The 18,051-nt window shown below is 41.5% G+C and overlaps 3 protein-coding genes across 5 annotated transcripts; 1 reads left to right on the forward strand and 2 right to left on the reverse strand.

Annotated features, from left to right (window-relative positions):
* Window positions 1–476: 476 nt before the first annotated feature.
* LOC116415957 lies at window positions 477–4,072 on the forward strand. The gene is made up of 2 exons (XM_031921788.1): window positions 477–602; window positions 687–4,072. Exon 2 carries the CDS (start codon window positions 2,036–2,038, stop codon window positions 3,989–3,991), a length of 1,956 nt encoding a protein of 651 aa, XP_031777648.1. The 5' UTR covers window positions 477–602; window positions 687–2,035; the 3' UTR covers window positions 3,992–4,072.
* Window positions 4,073–4,579: 507 nt separating this feature from the next.
* Window positions 4,580–9,551, reverse strand: LOC100678950 (low-density lipoprotein receptor-related protein 5-like). Its single transcript, XM_003425476.5, has 4 exons — window positions 6,437–9,551; window positions 6,126–6,375; window positions 5,442–6,056; window positions 4,580–5,373 (listed from the first exon to the last, which is right to left on the reverse strand). Exons 1-4 carry the CDS (start codon window positions 7,205–7,207, stop codon window positions 4,694–4,696), a joined length of 2,316 nt encoding a protein of 771 aa, XP_003425524.3. The 5' UTR covers window positions 7,208–9,551; the 3' UTR covers window positions 4,580–4,693.
* On the reverse strand, window positions 7,526–17,963 carry LOC100122365 (brefeldin A-inhibited guanine nucleotide-exchange protein 1). Of its 3 annotated transcripts, none has more exons than XM_016990191.3 (17): window positions 17,446–17,963; window positions 16,658–16,796; window positions 16,057–16,568; window positions 15,332–15,975; window positions 14,862–15,266; window positions 14,374–14,781; window positions 13,970–14,281; window positions 13,488–13,729; window positions 13,122–13,402; window positions 12,727–13,060; window positions 12,528–12,655; window positions 11,975–12,443; window positions 11,683–11,903; window positions 11,346–11,597; window positions 10,562–10,870; window positions 10,201–10,477; window positions 7,526–10,111 (listed from the first exon to the last, which is right to left on the reverse strand). In XM_016990191.3, exons 2-17 carry the CDS (start codon window positions 16,779–16,781, stop codon window positions 9,570–9,572), a joined length of 5,460 nt encoding a protein of 1,819 aa, XP_016845680.1. In that variant the 5' UTR covers window positions 16,782–16,796; window positions 17,446–17,963; the 3' UTR covers window positions 7,526–9,569. The 3 variants fall into 3 exon arrangements, with proteins under 3 accessions (XP_016845680.1, XP_016845681.1, XP_032451671.1); XM_016990192.3 differs by having other exon boundaries at window positions 17,751–17,945; XM_032595780.1 differs by having other exon boundaries at window positions 11,394–11,597; window positions 17,751–17,895.
* Window positions 17,964–18,051: the final 88 nt, after the last annotated feature.

Here is an 18,051-nt window from a genome sequence, read left to right on the forward strand (position 1 = left end):
TATTTATTCCGTTCATTATCTATTCAACGTCCCATATCCTGCCTATAAGCCCTAATTAAAGATCTTATCCATAGAAATTGCCAATTCAATGTTTAATAATCCAAGATTTTTTGAGATACTTCGAAGCAAGTTTTTATTATGTATTGCAAGCATAAATGAATATTTTAATTTTATTAAACTTTTCGGTATTATCCTTTACTAGGTGAAGGACTAATAAGTTAAACTAAATTTTTCTTAGAATGTAATACATTATTTTAAAAATTCTTATGCTGTAGGTGAAAACTGAAATGATATATTCAAGTAGAATCTTAGCTGACTTTCACGATAAAAAATGCGCGAACGTGAAAAATGTGCCGCAAACGTATACTCTTTATTGACGTGTAAAACTTCGATTGGGGCTAACAAAATAAAATTAAACTATTAATTACTTAAAATAAGTATATATTCTCATTGTTTGGTGTGATAACGCAGTTTGTAAAAAAATTCTATGTAGAACTAACATTTTCTAAGACTTACATCATCATCTCCGTGTAGTTGTTGAAATTTTGAAGTAGTGCTATTCATTTTTCTTAGTGCATAAATACTTACAAATTAAAATTAAGGTATGTACAGAAGATATCATCAAATGTTATTGATTTTTCATATTATTCATAAACTATTTACCAAATGATGTGATTCCGATACAGAAAATCAGTCGAATTTCAAGACTAACAGTTCGCAGAAAGAAGTAAGACTGTCCAGAAATGGATGCAGAGGACAAAATGGGCAAATCAATGAGAATTGTGTTGACGTTAGGTTCATGCGATCCATGTGTGTTACTTGGGACAGCAATACATCAGAGCCTGTTCCAGGTGGGTATACTTATACTTTTCATCCAAGAATTGCAATTACTACTCAAGTGCCGAGTGTTATAAATAATTATAAAAGGTACGTGAGAGAGAATTTAGCTTATTCTTTAAAGAAGCTGTCGCAGAGAAAATTTCTAGATGAATTAGACATGAATGATTTTTACAATACGCTGGACTTTGTCAATGAATTTAAAAGTTTGGAAGAACAGTATTACAATTTGAAGGAGAAAATTTCATTTCTACCTTTTTACGAGTCAATGTTAAATAGAATAGAACGTTATGTATACAAATTACAAAGTTCTGGAGAATTGAATGGAGATAACAAAGAAGTATTGAGATATCTTTATTTAGCAGTTTTAAGTAAGATTCGCGGTATTAAGGATGATGTATACAACGATTATTCCAGAAATCTAGCCAGCTATTTGAACGATTAAATTAACCAGATAAATGAAATAAGAAAAGATGATTCCTATGAAAATTATCAGGACCAAATCCAAAGCAAAGTTGAAGAAGCTGAGGATATTATCGCTAACAAACTTATCAAAGGAATAGACCCGATTATTTCTAAAATAGAAAAAAATATTCAGTTATTGATTTCTGAGACAACTGCTAAGATAGATCAGGCTATAGAAGACAAAAAGAAACACGAGGCAGCCAAAGAGAGATTAAATCACTTGTATTGGTTCAGGTGGGCATCAGGTATTATAAAAATAGCATCGGCTGCCCTGACTTTTCTCGGTCCTTTAGGAATTGTAGCAGCAGTTGCTGTTCAAGGTGTCGTCGGGATCACTGAATTCCTAGTTTATTACCACCTAACTCCAGAAGGTGTAAATATACCAGCTGTACTATCTTCTACAGTAATAAAATCAGTTGACAGAATAAGAGAAGCGTACAGGACACAGCAAAAGTTATTTAAAGAGAGATTATTTGAAATTGAAGACGATTTAAGGGTGTCAGAAAGAGAATTCAAGGATTCGAATGGTAAAGAATTAACAACTATAAGAGAAAAAATTCACGAATCCCGTAAAAAATTAGACGAAGAAGATAAGAATCAAAATTATGATAAAGCATCGTTGGATCGTAGGGCTAATATTAAAAAGGAATTGAGCGACTTAGTGAAGAACGAGAACGAGATCTTAGATAACGAACTAAAGAGTAATAAAAACGCAGAGAACACTCGAAAAGACATGCAATTTGAGAAAAAATTAAGAATAGTAAATCACATTCAGACTGTGATCGATATGGATGAATTAGGCGTTGATTTGTATGCAAAACTTTCAGAGGATACAACTAGGATTAATAACGTCGATAATTTAATACATGTAGATGATATAAAAATCATAGCATACAAGCAATTGAAAAACGATAAATTCAATACTGTAATGCCATTAAGTCAGAATGTAAAACAAAATGTGAACTCTGCGATAAAAAGTTTAGCAGGTTTATCAAAAATATCGCTTATTGCAGCTGAGGAGGAGATAAAGACGATGCTGGAAAAAGCGAAGCTCAAATTTGTCGATTATACAGATGATTTCAAAGAGATAAACAGTAATTTAACTCACTGCATTAATGATTTAGAGAATCTCATGGGACGGATGATTAGCATAAATACACAAATTCAATCTTACAAAGAGTCCCAAGAATTTGCCAAATTCATTGCAAATATTAATCTTAGCACGTCAGATGGAATTCAGATAGCGGATAAAGACTACAAATATGCTTTGCAAGAATTAGAGTTTATCATACACAGAGGTATCACTTTACGTAAGTATGATAACTCTATTAAAGCATTCAAGCAACATGTGTTTCCCTTCGCTGACTCTTATTTAAAAGATATTTACATACCAAAATATCTCCAATATAATGATATTGACAGTACAGCGCATGGTGTTGTGAGATCACTAGAAAAATTACGAGAGGGTCTTAGAGACTACGTACTAGGTCGAAATACGAATCATTTTAAGAAACACAATGGTGGAATATTCGGTTGTGGAAGCACAGCATTTTTTGAATGGAAGTACGAAAAAAATAAAAATGATATAAAGAAGTTGCTTGAAGGTAAAGAGGTAAAATTAGAATCTGAAGTAAGACGTGGTATCAATAAAAACGCAATCAAATTCTACGATGTTGGCATTCGCTTTAGATTGACTAATAGAGCGAAGCAAAATCACTTCGACGACTTGATGCATGGTTCGCAAATAAAAATGAAACATCACGGAAATTCTCACTACAAATGCGGTGACAAGTATTACACGATCGCAACTAAAGAAACGGTTGATATTGATTATTATTTTCATAAAGATTGCAATGCAACTAAGATTGACCCAAACGCCATCTACCACGATTTAGCTGATAATGGACCTTCACTCAGTCCATATACCACATGGAGTGTACAGATAAATATCGCCAATGGTGTCAATTTCGATGCATACAAAGATGAAGAAATGGATTTAAAGTTAGTGGGGAAGGCCATGTACTACGAACTCGAGAAATCTGAAGAGAAGGGAAAATTATGCAGTGAAAATATGGACAAGTATTACGAAGTAGATGATCGTATTGCTGACGTTAAGTTGGTTAATCTTAGCTACCGCGAGGAGATATTTTCTGATGAAATTACACCTAGGAACACTAGGTCACGTCGTAGTGTTGTACTTGATGAGGACTCGATCGAAGATTTGGGCCAACGTTCCGTTGCCACAAGTGGTGCATGCAGTAATGCGAAATCGTCATTTATAAATACTTTCTTCAGTTTTATCGGCAGCGGTTTGATGATGTTGAAATACTGGAAGCCTGAAAACGAGCTGCCCCAGTGGTTTGTTGATTACAACGACAATGTAGATACCAAAAAGCAACATGTTGTCAATGAATATCATCATATGGATATGAAGCTTGTGTTGGATGATCAGTTCTCGCAAAAAGGGTTACCAAATGAGTCAGGAGATAAGAGTACACCGAACGTCGAGAGTATTTCGGATGCGAATTTGCTATGTAATAACGCTAATTTACTATTGCTAGATTCACTGATTCGGTGGAAAAACGGAATGAAACACAAGCAGCGACAGAGTACGCTGAGGAACGATTTCGTTGATGCAGGGTATGCACACAATCTGGCATACAGAGGATACCTGTACGAAGATAACTGATAGCATATGGTCTATATAATTTTAAAAAAATGTATGATTCACTTATATACTCCGTGTGTTTGAATAAATGGCAAAAACTTACAATTTGTTTAAAACATCGCACCTGACTCTTGACTAGTTTTGCGCGTTATCTACCGAAAAGAACGTTTATAGAACAGTGTGGCTAAAATTCGCTGTTAAGTCACGAATAGGCGAGACTTGCGGATTTTAGCAGTCTGTGCTATAAAAAATTTTTATAGCACGCTAACCTCAAAATTACAACTTTATTGTCGATTTTGAGGTTGTTGTGCTATAAAATATCGTATGAGACTGTTGTGGGAGGTGTTTTTCTACCTTGCTCGATTTTCGAGGTTTTTCGCACGAGCGAAGCGAGTGCGAAAATCGAGCAAGGTAGAAAAACACCTCCCACAACAGTGTCATAATATACTAATACGATACTCTTGACTTAAATGGTTCAGTTTTACACCTCGCTACGCTCGGGTGCTAACTGCGCCGTGTAAAAAAGAACCATTTAAGTCACACGTATGGTAATCTACTATTGCACGTACACGATTTCAAATAAATGTATTTCTAACGGCAAAAAATATGTTTTACGTATTTGAATTCTTTTTATTAAATATGCAACGTATAAATAAATGACAGGCGATATAAATACTCAACAATTTTCGGACTTATTCTCATAACGCGTAATACAATGAAAAACTAATCCGATTTCAAATTCGGGCACTTGCAAAATTTTTCATCCAAGGTTGCGTTGTACTGCGCGAACTCCTGATAGGCGCAGTATACCTTGCAGGCCGACTTGGTTATCTGGTAGTCGTCGCCGTAAGAAAAGCTACCAGGGGATCTCGCGACGACGCTCATCGTCGACTTGAGCTTCGCGTGATAATGCTGGCTCACTTTGACCTCGGGCACTAGGCAACTAACGTCCGCGCCGGTCTTCTTGTTCATTCGCCAGATGCTCGTCTCGTTCTTGACGTACAGCCAGTCCCGGTCGACGAGAATTGAGTCGGGCATGAGCACGGGAGCCTCGACCGGTAGTACCTTGACGTCGTTGCCTCCGAGGTCGGAGTGTCCTACGCGGCCAGACTCGGCGAACCAGTAGAGACGGTCGTTAAGCGAGTCGACAGCCAGGCCTCGAGCATCCAGGGCCTCGGCGATCGTCAGGACGATGTAGTCGAGACCACCGACGTTCATGCGGCTGACCACCGAAGCGTTGGTAGCGTTGCTGAAGGTTAGCAGGTACAGGTAGCCGGTCTTCGGGTGCACCACGAGAGACAGTGGTCGGTCGATGCTGCGCAGGATAGCCGGAACCACGATCCCGAAACGCCTGAAGCCCGAGGGAACGTCCACGACGCCCAGCTCGTACTCGCCGTTCATTCCTGAGAATTAATGATTGAAGTAATCGAGAGAAAGCGCTTTTTATCGTCTACATTTCATGCAGCCTTACCCTTGACCTTGGTGGTGTACACCTTTCCGGACTCCCAGTCGTAGGCCATGTGCTTGTAGCAATCCGAACTATTTCTGGCCACGCGCCAGCATCCCCTCAAATTGTCGTCCAAGTCTATCTGCTTCAAGGTTTTGCAGCCCAGAACGAGCATCTTGTCGGCTTTGGGATCGTAGTCGATCGCGACGAGCTGGTCCCGCGCGACGACATTGTCGACAACCTGCGACGGGAAGAGGGCGTAGGGTCGCGTCTCGTTGTCTCGCTCGAGAGGCTCGAGACTCCTGGCGCGCAGGTAGTTGTCGCTCTCGTAGACGAGGTACCGGAGGATCGGCTCGCAGTCGCGCGAATTCGCGCTCAGTCGGTAGCCGATCTTGCAGCCGCAGCCGTGGCTAGGGTTCGGCTTGATCGGGTCGGTCGAGGGCTTCAGGAGACAGATCTGCTGGCAGTTGCCGTTGTTCGTCGAGCAAGGGTTTGCGATTTGTTGGGCCTGATCTGGGACGGCTTTGAGCTTGTAGGGAACGTCGTTTATGCCCGACAGGCTAGTGTCGCGGATCTCGTCCGGGTCGCAGGTGTTGTCGGTGAGCTTGCAGACGCTCAGGTGGCCCCGCAGCGATGGATCTGCGAAACGAGAATAGTCAGACAGGATGTTCTCTGATAATCAAAACTTGCATTACGATATTTACGCACCAGTTGTGTTCTGTGACCAGACGAGGACGTTTCCGTCAACCGCAAGGGCGACGGGATTGGCCGCTTTGACGACGGTGAGACGTCGGTTGCCGTCGTAATCGGCGCTTTCGATGCTACCCTTCTCCCGATCGTTCCAGTATATTCTCTTGTTGACGCGATCGACGTCGATCCTGCAGCTGTCGTCCACAATCTTCCCGGCATCGGTGATCAGAAGCTTCAGCGACGTTCCGTCCATGTTAGCTCGGTGGATCTGCAGCAGAATCGGATTTAGCCAACTCGTTCTTCAAACTCATCGCGAAGTCGGTACTTACTCTACTGGACCAGCTGTCGTTGGTCCTGATGAACATGACTCCGGTCCCGGGATCCAGTACGAGATCCATCGGTAGTTCCTGCTTCGCCGTCATCGCGACGAAGGCATCCTTCTCCACGTCCGCTGGCATCTTGCCCTCGAACACGTAGTCCTTCCACTTGCCGGTAGTCCCGAACGCCAGGATGATGGACCTGTGCTTGCCGGTCAGGTCCACTACTTCAACCGTCGGGTTCCAGAACGTGTCCACGGAGTAGAGCTTCTCGCCCACCGGGTCCCAAGCGATACGCCTTCTGCTGAACTGCACGTAGTCGTAGTAGTCGTACCAGAAAAGCAACTCGTCCGATCGGTTGCCACCAGTCGCGTTGGAGATCGGTAACTGGGACGAGTAGAGCCTCTCGTTCCAGGACATCCAGAGGACGCGCTGTCGCGACTCGTCGTAGTCCAGGTCGACGATGTTGGCCCGACCCAGGCTCCCGTCGCCCTGACAGTGCGTCGTTGGAATCGTAGTGTTGGACACCGCGATCGGCGTCTCCAGTCGATTCTCCAGGTTGACCGGCACATGGTACACCGCTCCGTTCTTCGCGTTGAACAGAATAGAGAGCGCAGCGTCGCATCCGGCAACTGTCCACAGAAGCAGCAGCAATAGCAGATACGCGGTTTTCGGTACCTGCTGCATTTTCAAAAGTCTTTGGAGAATGCAAGAGGTCGACTCGCTCGCCGAGTGCTGAATGCACGGGTCTGCATGACACGCGGAGTTTCCGATGTGGCCCATATACTGCAAAGCGCTCTCGCGCGCGCTCGTTCGTGTAATAGCTTAATGCCGAGCATACCCGGACGGGAAGAATGGAGCAATCTTTTTAGTTGAGCTCGCGTCAATGTCGCTGGAAAGCGACGCTCCCGCTGCAATTTGTGGACCATTGCGCTGAATATTCTTCCCTTGTTAGGCTGTTAGTCGCTTTCTGTTTGTTTCTTTTGTTACGTAATGTAGCGCGCTTGTCTCGTCTCGACGGCTCGGTGAGGCTGCAGCTACACTACATTCGCAAAAACAGATGTAGAAGCGGAATGCAAAAACATAGAGAAACGATGACAATTGTGACTATAGCGTTTATTAAAATTGTACCATCTATAAAAACAAATATGGTCCACTTGAGCGTGGACAATCGGGTAATCGAGTACGAATATATGATACATTATCGAACGCGCGAGCGCTTTGTCGTGCATTCGCGTGTGTATGTATAGTATTTATAAGTTGATATAATTTGTTTCATACTTATGTAAGTCATTCACTGTACATGCTACGTATAACAAAAAAACTGCTACTCAATTCCTACGAATAAAATAGAAGTGAAATCAACGATCTTGAGGATATTGCGTTTCAGTCGACTCTCGCACAGCTGAACGGTAATGAAGAAATCATTTATAAAGGGCATCGGCTTTATGACTAAGCATTCGATCAATCAACTCTGCGCGAAAATAAAAGTCCGTTAAATAGCTATGTACGGTTTGCTCCGACGTTTTCAATACTCAATTTATGTGATCGTACACACACTAAGGAAATTTTTCTCTTAACAACATTTCATGTTGATTGTAAACATAAATACATAAAATTTTTATCACGAAAAAGTTTTCAATTTTGGAAAAAAATACTTTTGTATTAAATACTTCGAAAACGTGATAAATATGAAAAACGCACAATATTTACAATTCATTCCTGCGATACAATAAATACATTTTTACAGTATATCATGCTAGATCATTATCATGCTAGATCAAACATACGTTCGGTTATTGATCACTCGTCTATTTAACGCAGCATTTTTTGAAAAAATATCGCACTAACCATAGATTGATCAAATAATGCCGACGCAAAACTCAATACAAGTTCAAAGCTTGAATTTGATTAAATTATACAAGAATCATTTTATGCATTATATTTAAGTTTTATAATAATATGACCTATAAATTAATTTGTATCACCGTGCACGTACGCTTGTAACTAAATATATATATATATATACTTCTGTGGCACTGCTGGTAAGAAACAAAATACGTGAATCAAAAGTTTACCACTAGCAAGTAACGGTTATTAGGATGGATTTGCTTTGCTTAAAGTTAAAATTAGTATAGTTCATAGATTTTAGTCTCTTCTAATAGAAGATAATTTTGCTTTTGCAATCTATTAGATTTTAGTCAACATAGGGCGTTAAAACTGCTCATATATTTAGGAATAAAGAGCATAAGATTGGTTCCTGCCCTTTTGAAACTGCATTGGCTGTACAGCTAAGGTAAGTTGGCGATGTGATGAATGCTTGTGTAGAGGTTATTACCACCATTGTATTTACATAAGATAGAAAAAAGTAACCACAAATTAAGACATTAATTAAAATGTGTGTATTGTAAATTCTGAAAAGCTACGCATGAAAATTAAATTTCTTGTATTTCAAAGCTATTTCATTTATTTGTATAAATAGTCATCTCGTTATTTTTGCTTACACGAATAAAATTTCCGTTTATGAATACTTTAAGCACATTTTTCGAACATCATATTCACGATTTCATTAATGAAGACTCGATGAAATGTTACTATTTGCATTTATTAATTCTATCACACTGTACAACCAATAGCTTATTCTTGCAATCATAAAACTATCGTAACTTCAGATTCGAATTCCACGTCATATCGAAACAATCCATTTCTAGTCGACAAATACAAAAAGCGGCGACCAGTTTCATAGGTTCCAAACGAAAGTTTTTTGATTATATATGCCGCAAGCTATCTTTTATGAAATTCGTACGACATTAATCAAACGCATTTATAACAACCACGAAATTTTTTCCAAATAACCTTCACTACAACAAAAGCAAATGCATATTAAGCTCAGTGTCGTAGCTTATACTAGACAAGAACAGCAATCGAAAATTATCTTCTATGTGTACTCAACGATTTATCCTTACACTTATATACAAAACAGTATTCGAATAATTTACAAAACCATCACTCCCAAAAGAGTTAGAAACAAAACTCGCTACAAGCTTGCAGCATAAATAAATGAAAAACTTTATCTCATCACATATACACAACCTCGCAGCAACTCATAACATCAGTTCGCGTACGATTAGAGATGAGCAGGCCGTTACTGTTGTGTAATCCTGAATACCGGGCCAATCCTTAGGAAGAATCTCCTGAGAGCGGACCTGAGTTCGGGTTTGAGGTCGAAACACATGATTTCGCAGAGCGCTGCATAGGCGCTGGAGGCGTGTACCGCAAACCTTGAGTCAGGCATCTTGAGGATACGAGCTAGCAGTAATAGGAGAATCGGTGTCCAGGCCTCACGATGCGCCTCGCTCGACAAACTCAAAAAGTAATCGAGGGCTTCAGAAGCGACTTCAACTAGTCGCGACTCGACTAAGTTCCAGTCTGTACGGTGTGATTCGTCGCTGTACATCTTAAACAGAATACGCAGAGCGCAAGCCAAGGATTGGGTTTCCTGTTTGAGTAAGTTTGGCTTAACGTTGCCTCGAAAGCCCGCTTTCCACAGTATATTGCGTTGCTCGTGATTTGAATTAAAGCTTTTGGCGAAGCGATGCGATGCTAATAGACAGTCGACTAGTTGCAGTAGATGCGAAGCTGGCAGCGCACAATACATGCCTTGCTCCTCCTTTTGCTGGTCGCCACCTATATTAGACAACAAATTTCTTGTTAACTTAAAGAATTTTTTTTCTTTTCACTCCTAGTCTTTAATTATAATGCATAGAATTATTAACCTGTTCCGATGACACCGATTTCAGATTTGCTGTTTAACATGTCAGCCTGTGCTGCAGCAAGGTTTTCCTGATCCTCTTTCCTCGAAGTGGCCGGATAAAAAACGACATTATCGATAGTCTGGATAAGCTCAAGTTGGACAACGCATTTGATGAGCAGAGCTGCGAATATTTTGACACGCGTCGTTTCTACCGCTGAAAGACTCTGGCTACTATTACTGCGTTTTAGAATTCCGATGTGTGAATCAGCATCGCCTGTTATGACGTCTAGGTCCGACTCCTTTTTTTAAAAATAACATACAAATATAATGAATATAAAGCACATTTAAAATCTAGGCCAATAAGTAAATAAAAGAGTATGTACTTTATTGGATGGTTGAGGTTTCCAGGTGAGTAAATCCGTGGGTAAGGTGCTGGTGAAAATATTGAGCACGCAGCGCGTTGTCTTGTTCCAGGTGTCCTTGTCAAACTTGATACCATTGCTGATAACAAGATTCTCAAGGCAATTCGTGCCAGAACGCGCAAGCTGCTCATTATCCTGCTGCACGCACCAGAGAAGCTGAGCGTATAACTGTTCAAGAAGTAGAGGGCCTAGAGTGTCGTAGAACTGCGAGAACACGTCTACTATAGCGTAAAGTGCATGGTTGCACGTTGTTGTCATCCATTCAGCTTTCTGTAGATTTCAAGTTCACGGAGCGGCAATAGCCGGTTAGCAGGAATACATTAAATTGTTTCGCTTTCATTACTCGATGAGAAATGCTTACTTCATTCATGACCATTTATTGGAATGATACAAAAATAATATTAATAAAGCAAAAGGTACTTGCATAAGTAAGCATTTTCGATCATCGAGCGGTACAAGCAATGGATCTGTATCGCATTCAAGGGTGAATCCAAGCAAAACCCGATGAAAATTATAATAAAAAAAGAAGTGAAGGAATTTTGAAAAATATAACTCCCAGAAACATTCCTTTAAAAATTAAAAAAAACATGAATTTCCAGGAATCGTATGACTGAGTTTTTCATTCAATTTTTAAGTTCAAACCTCGCGGCATTCACTTAAAAAGCATCGTTCAAAAAAAGCAACGAAAAAGCAAATAAAAAATCAAACCAAACTCGTTCAAACGAAAAAAAAGAAAAAAATTAACCGTTACGTTGTGCGCGGATCCGTCCTCGTTTAAATTCTGATCATTCACCTCCGTGTGTTGTTCTGGTAGCTTCATATTGTCGAAGATGCGGAAAAGAACTTGGAACAGGTCCTTCCACCAATGCGGCTTGAATGAAGCGCCGTGCGTCTTGACTACGTCGAAAAGAACAGTGAGCGCACGTGTTCTCACGTCAAGCTTACACCGGCTCACTACGCAGGACAGCTCGAACAGCAACGGGAACCAACCCCTTACCTGTTTCGATTCAAGTTTATTAGTAAATTGAGCTTCAACCTTTAATAAATGCGAAAATTTTAAAAGCTATGAGATTTTCCAGTACCCAGGCTCTATCTTCTTCGGAGACCATTCCGTTGTCGTCCATCATACCCTCGGCAAAGAGCTGCGGATTCGCATCAATGTAGGAGGCACAAGCGCGTATCAGTCTTATGGCCTCCATGCTAGTGTCAGGGAACGAGGCGTTGCACGCAAACTCGCTCAGGCACTTGACCGCATCTTGGAACGAGTCCACCATGATGCTGAAGTCTTCTGCGTATAATTCATCTGTAAAACAAACTCGATGCAAAATCACGATTTTCCTTTTTATTTGCATTCACAATTTAAATGATACTCACTTATAATTTTGCCAGTCATGGAGAACGCGAGCTCGACGACGGCCTCATCCCTGTCACCAGCCGCATGATGGAACACGCTGAAAATGTTCTTCCAACCCGACCTTATGTTGGGTGCCTGCGAGTGTACAATCTGGGCGACGCAGCGGACTACCATGTCTCGAATAACAGGCGAACGATTCTTCTTCATGATGTGCTCAAATGGCCTAAGGAAGTCCTTCTGGAAGCGAAAGTTGGCAAACTCTCCCTTCTCGATGAACTTGGTTGCAAGCTGACGCAATGAATCTACTGCGAAGAAGGCAATGTCCTGTCGAGGACTGCACCCGACCCGGTCGAAGTGCTCACCTATCACTTGCCAAATTCGTGACCATTGGAGACGGATACGTCCCATGTTGTAGTACGAGATCTCAACAATTTTTGTCAGAGAGAACATACGCGGCTGCGTTGGATGTGCCAGCTCTTCTAATGAAACCTGCGTAAATCGAACAATTTTCGATGTGACCACGATGACTTTTTCTTTCGCTGATGTATGGGCAATTATTTGTGTGTTACATACCTGACACAGAGCTTTTACGAATTCAACGATAGCATCACCGTCAAGCCTCGTCGAGCCAGTGAAAATCCTATCGACAGCTACAACTACGCTTTGCGAACTCGTTTCACCAATAGACTCTTTCACGCTCGCTAAAGTCAAAATGTAAGAGATGGAGACGCTTGTCTACAAAAAATTACATTCTCAAAGTATGTGTACTCACGATCGAGCGAACTGAGATTGAGCCCATTGGATTGATGCGAATTGTTATGAGTGAGGTTAGTAAAATTAGCGAGAGGCGATGGAAAGTGTGGCTTGGATGGCGGTCCAAGAAGTTGAGGTCTAACGCCAGTGCCAATGAGTTGGGCGAGCTCAAGTTGTGAGATGCATTTGACAACGTCGAGCCACGAACTGCCGAGGTAGTTGCCGTCAGTGTGTGCTACCGTGATCAGAGTTTTGATCGTGTCGATGTTCTTTGCCTTCATTTCTGTGATGGGCGAGTTGGCTGTCAAAAGGGTAAACCTTGCCAGTGCTTGCACATAAGCGTCCCTTTCCAACTGTAAAATCACAAAATATCGATCAGCGTATAAATTTGCCTACTCTTTCATTTATAATTACCGTCATGTGGAAAATGCAAGCAATGCGAATGGCACAGCGAATGCCATCGAGACAGAGTGAGGCTATCTCTGGATCATCACAGTCCTGCAGGCCGACACTGAACGCAGCAAGGAATGGAGTCCACGCGATTTTGAACATCGGTCGTACGTGCTCCAGGTGTTTAGCTGTAGTGAAAGGCGCCTGCACGTGACTCACAGACTCCATCAGGTTCTTAGCAGCCGTCGATATCACCTCCATCTCCATATTCCAGAGCAAGCGACGTTTCTTTTCGCTCGATATTACTGTAAGTTGAACCAAACCATGCCATTTACGTTTTTTATATGACTTTTAATATAATCTATTTAAATTCTTGTAAAGAACGTTTACCTTGTTTTCCGGGTCTGTTTGGATTTGATTTCATTTTGATTTCATTGCCCGCTATTTCATCGTAAATTTTCGAGAGGTATTCCTCGGGCAAATCTTCGTTGTCGCTTATTCGCCTATTCAATTTAATGTACTGTTCCTTGGTCATTTTATTTTTCACTTGCGGCGAGTGAAGGTCAGTAGTCAACATTATTATCGAGAAACCGAGTATGTAAGCGGTATCGGCACTCGTGAAAAGGCCATTGCTATGGATAATAAAATGAGTTGAATGTTAAGTAATTCTTACGTAAATGGAAAAAAAAATTATTTACAGGTTACTTTTAGCTTTCTTTGAACAAATAATCAAACTTTTAAAAACTTTCAGTAGTTGGCAACTATTTTTAGGCTTTTAAATATCTAATCAGCATGCATTACAATTAGGTAATTTTATTGCACGTCTACACAGTTTGCTGAAAGTATAACATTTTTCAAAATAGTAAACTCACTTGGGATTGCACTCGCAGTATCGACTAGCGAACTTCTCCATTAGTCGGTCGATCTTTTGAGCCTCTCCGGGTAGTCTGAAGCCCTCAAGGAAATAGCGTAGGGCGGTGACAAGGTCACGATCCGCAAAGTCCATCTGATCGATATAATTGTACATGACCTGATTGTGATTGTGGTCACCAAGAAAGTCACCGATCGCTGTCTTGTCCAGCCGATCGTCTACGTGAAGCCAACGTGCAACATGATCCACCGTTGCCCCTAACAGGCCTTGCTCCTGCAGGTATTGCACACCTTTGCTTGGTTTCCGATTGAATCTGCAAGCAAGTAAATTATGTTATTTTAATATTTGATATATTTCTGTCCATAATAATTTTAATAAGAAATATAACCGGCAAAAGCCACGCACATTTCGATACCAGTTTCCCAGACTTCTTTTTGCTGTTTTTGCACTTCGTACTGCTCGGGTGAGTCAGGTACCTCTTTGTTACCCACAAGACTTGAATTGGCCGATGATAGACTACCAGCGCTACCATATCTTGGTAGAAGTCGATTTCCATTTCCATTACCACCACCGCTTGCAGAATTGGTTGAAGCAGAGTCGAGAGGTGGGTCAGGTGGCTCCGCAGGTAGGATTTGCTGCTCTGCACCCGCAGAGGGGTTTACGTACAAATCGCGACTCCACTCGACCATGCATTTTAGAATTGATACTAAGCACTCGAGTCCTCGGATGCGCATCGACTTCTCTTGGTTCGGTGAAGCACCTAGTTCAAGGGCTTGCCTTCCTTGCGCTATCTTCGACAGGTCGTTCACTAGCCTGAAAATGAAAATTCAGGCGTTTGAAATTGTTTATATTCGTTAACTCAATCTGCCCAAAAATATTTTGCAGACACCCACCTTTCAAACAGATTAGCAGCAGCGAGATCACAGTCGTAGTTGACATATATATCGACAACACTCTGAGCGTCAGCACAGATGCGCGTTAACGCATGAATGACCATCCACTTGTGCTCAAACGAGCTACTCGACGTCTCAAGGATGTTCATGAAGATCTCTTTGAAAAACACCTCAATTTGCATTTTGAGGTGAACCTTGAAGCGAGCAAGCAGAACAAGAAATAGGGCGAGCGATAGTTCGAAAACCTCAGGTACCGAAGACACGCCGTTCTTTGATAAAGCAACACACAAATATTGCTTAATCGCGATCACAAACATCTCATTGGAGCGCAAGATCGGTCCTGCGTTTTGTAGTATACCGAGTAGCAGCTGCAGTGAGAGTATTTTCGATCTTAACTCGTGCGATCTATAAAAAATACGTGTGTTAGATAAATTGAATAAAATTCAAAAAGTAGTTTCCTAAATAATTACTTAGGGTCTGGAGTTCCATCAGGTAGAGGTTTCATGGACAGCTTGCATAAGGCCCGAAAAACTAAAAATGCATCTTTTTGAAGTACGTGTGTAAATTTGGCCGTGACCATATTATCGCTCTCAGCCACCGCTTCATCCTGCGTTTCATCGACGGGGCTATTAGCTGATTGTTGCTGCTGTTGTTGTTCTTCCGTCGTAGGAGTCAAGGGTGGAATCGGTGCCGTGGGTGTCGTAGGAGTGGCTGGCGGTTGCTGCTCTGCTTCTGTTGACGGCTGCTGTAGCTGTTGCTGTGGCTGCTGCTCTGGTTCAGTCGTGGGAACTGGTTCAATGATTGTTGTTTCAGGCAACTCTGGCTGTTCATCGATTGGTACGATCCTGTTTATCACGTCATCGAGCATCGAGCGCACTATCAGTTGAGATTCACTAGCGGTGTCTGCTACTGGTTCAGCTGGAGGAGGAGGTTGTTCTTCTTCCATCACAGGTGCATCTTGGTCCAGTGACTGTGATGGTATGTCAGGTGCATCTGGATTGTTCTGGACTACTGTATCTGGATTTTGATTCAACATAACTTCACTTTCAGCTTCAGGGATCACAGAGATTGATGTGTTCTGTGGCTCAGGCTCAGGCTTCAAACTTTCTTCCTCCTTAAATTGAAAAAAATCATAGTTTATGAATATTAAATGTGTAAATCAATAAATAATGCATCTAGACAATGGTTATCTTACAGCTTGAGTTTCCATCCGTGCAAAGATGACATTGATCATCTGAGTTAGGGTTGCCCGAGCAGTTGTTTGATTAACTAAATTTCTAGATGCTAAATAAACATTATAAACAGTTCTTATTGTTAGGAGTACAGTTCCCTCGTGAACTTCGACATGCTGACTTGTCATAACAGTCAATAAAGCCTTAATGATTTGTAGCTGAACACCTTCATCTGTCTGTGGGCCCATGAAGCAACTGCATATAGTTTCGACTATGCGAACTATCAAAAGCTTATTAGGGTCAGTAGAATCTGGAATACTGCCTGTGAGATGACCATAAGCTATGAGCTTCTGCAAACAGTCCAGAGAAGTCACTACTATTCGGGGAGACTTGCTCTGACATGCCAGCTCAAATGGCAGGAAATACTTTTCTGCACTGATGAAATTGGAGTCGCTCTTGGGCTGTGGTAGAGCATTTGACGGAGCTTCTTCACCTTGATTATTTGGACTTTCTTTGATTTCATTATGAAGATCCTCTGTAAATAATAGTTTTTCTATGATTGGTACTTTGTATTAATTTGAAAAATTGAAATATTGAACAATCGAATATATAAAAAAAACATACCAAGAGCTGCCTCACAGGCTCGCCTGAGCTGAGAGAGATGAGAACGCTTGACATCTCGGTCAGCAAGTATTTTTTCCAAAGCTCGCACGATAAACATCTCTCTGGTTTTTGAATTATTTCGCATCGTCGTCAGAGGCACCTGAAAGCAAGCAATATAATGAGCAAATTAAATTAAGCTTGGTGTATCAAATATGTCTTTCATTAATCTATATATGTTCAATATTGAGGTTATGATTTCTAATATTCTTACAAGGACATACAAAATATAAATAAAACATATACTAATGTATAAAGGGTACAAACTACGAATCATATTAGGTAACATTTACTGGATATTATTAACTAAAATAATTAACTATATTTATCAACGTACAAATGATGAAAATTATGCTATCAATGAAAATTTTTTGATAGCAACATTGAAAAGAAAAGTCAATATAGGTTTTAGGTAAAGATAATGTATAATATTATCAAAAGATACGCATAAATTTACTGGTGCAACAAGAAATACGCAAAACTACAAGCACAGAACTGACACCTGCAATAAGAAACCAGCTGTCAAAACTTATTACGTGTATTTTCCAGATAAGAGCAGGAGAAATGCCTAAAAATCACAAAAGCTATACAAAGATCAACAAGTTCTTGTAAAAGATCTAACTAAGCAAACATCAAAAGCACCGAGACTAGCACTAATCACTCATTGCTAGCTCTGGCATTTGTCATCACTCGGAACAACTCTCTCCAGGCATCTCGCAAAGCAAGTGTGGCACAAAAAAAAGAACAATCACCAGGATTCAAGTCCAGGCTGCCTTCAATTCTCCGCTTCGGAGAAAGCAGACAGTTGCGGGGGAGAAACCAGGACAGCAGAAGCAGCAGGTTAGAATGTATCGAGCCCGGGGAATCCGCTCTCAGGTAGACGAGCAGCCGAGGGCCATCCTGGGATTGATCGCTCTCGTCTATGCCCTTCGCGAACTTCTCATACGTAGGACGGTTGATCAGGACAACGATGACTGCATCCTGGTTCGGGGACACATGGGGGCGGTGCACGAGAACACAGAGGGGGGACACGGGTGCGGACGTGGATGTAACCCACCGACGGCAGCGGCGACGACAACGACAGATTTCTTTCTCTCCCTCACACTCTCTTCCGGGGAAAACGATGACGAGGAGACTTTCTCTCCCTCTTTCTCGCGCAGCGCACACAGAGCTGCCCAGCCGCCCTCTTATATACGTGTATCAGTTACATAGTCGTCTGGACGGTGACTTTGATGGTTGGCCGTCGTCGAACGATTTGGAGGTTAGGTTGTGTTGACCGACTCAGACGCCATCTTCGAGGCGGAAAGCAAAGGCGATTTTGAAGCTGACAGGTGAATATAAACAGGTTGTTGCAGGTT

This window comes from Nasonia vitripennis, chromosome 1, assembly GCF_009193385.2.
Source record: "Nasonia vitripennis strain AsymCx chromosome 1, Nvit_psr_1.1, whole genome shotgun sequence".
Classification (NCBI taxonomy): domain Eukaryota; kingdom Metazoa; phylum Arthropoda; class Insecta; order Hymenoptera; family Pteromalidae; genus Nasonia; species Nasonia vitripennis.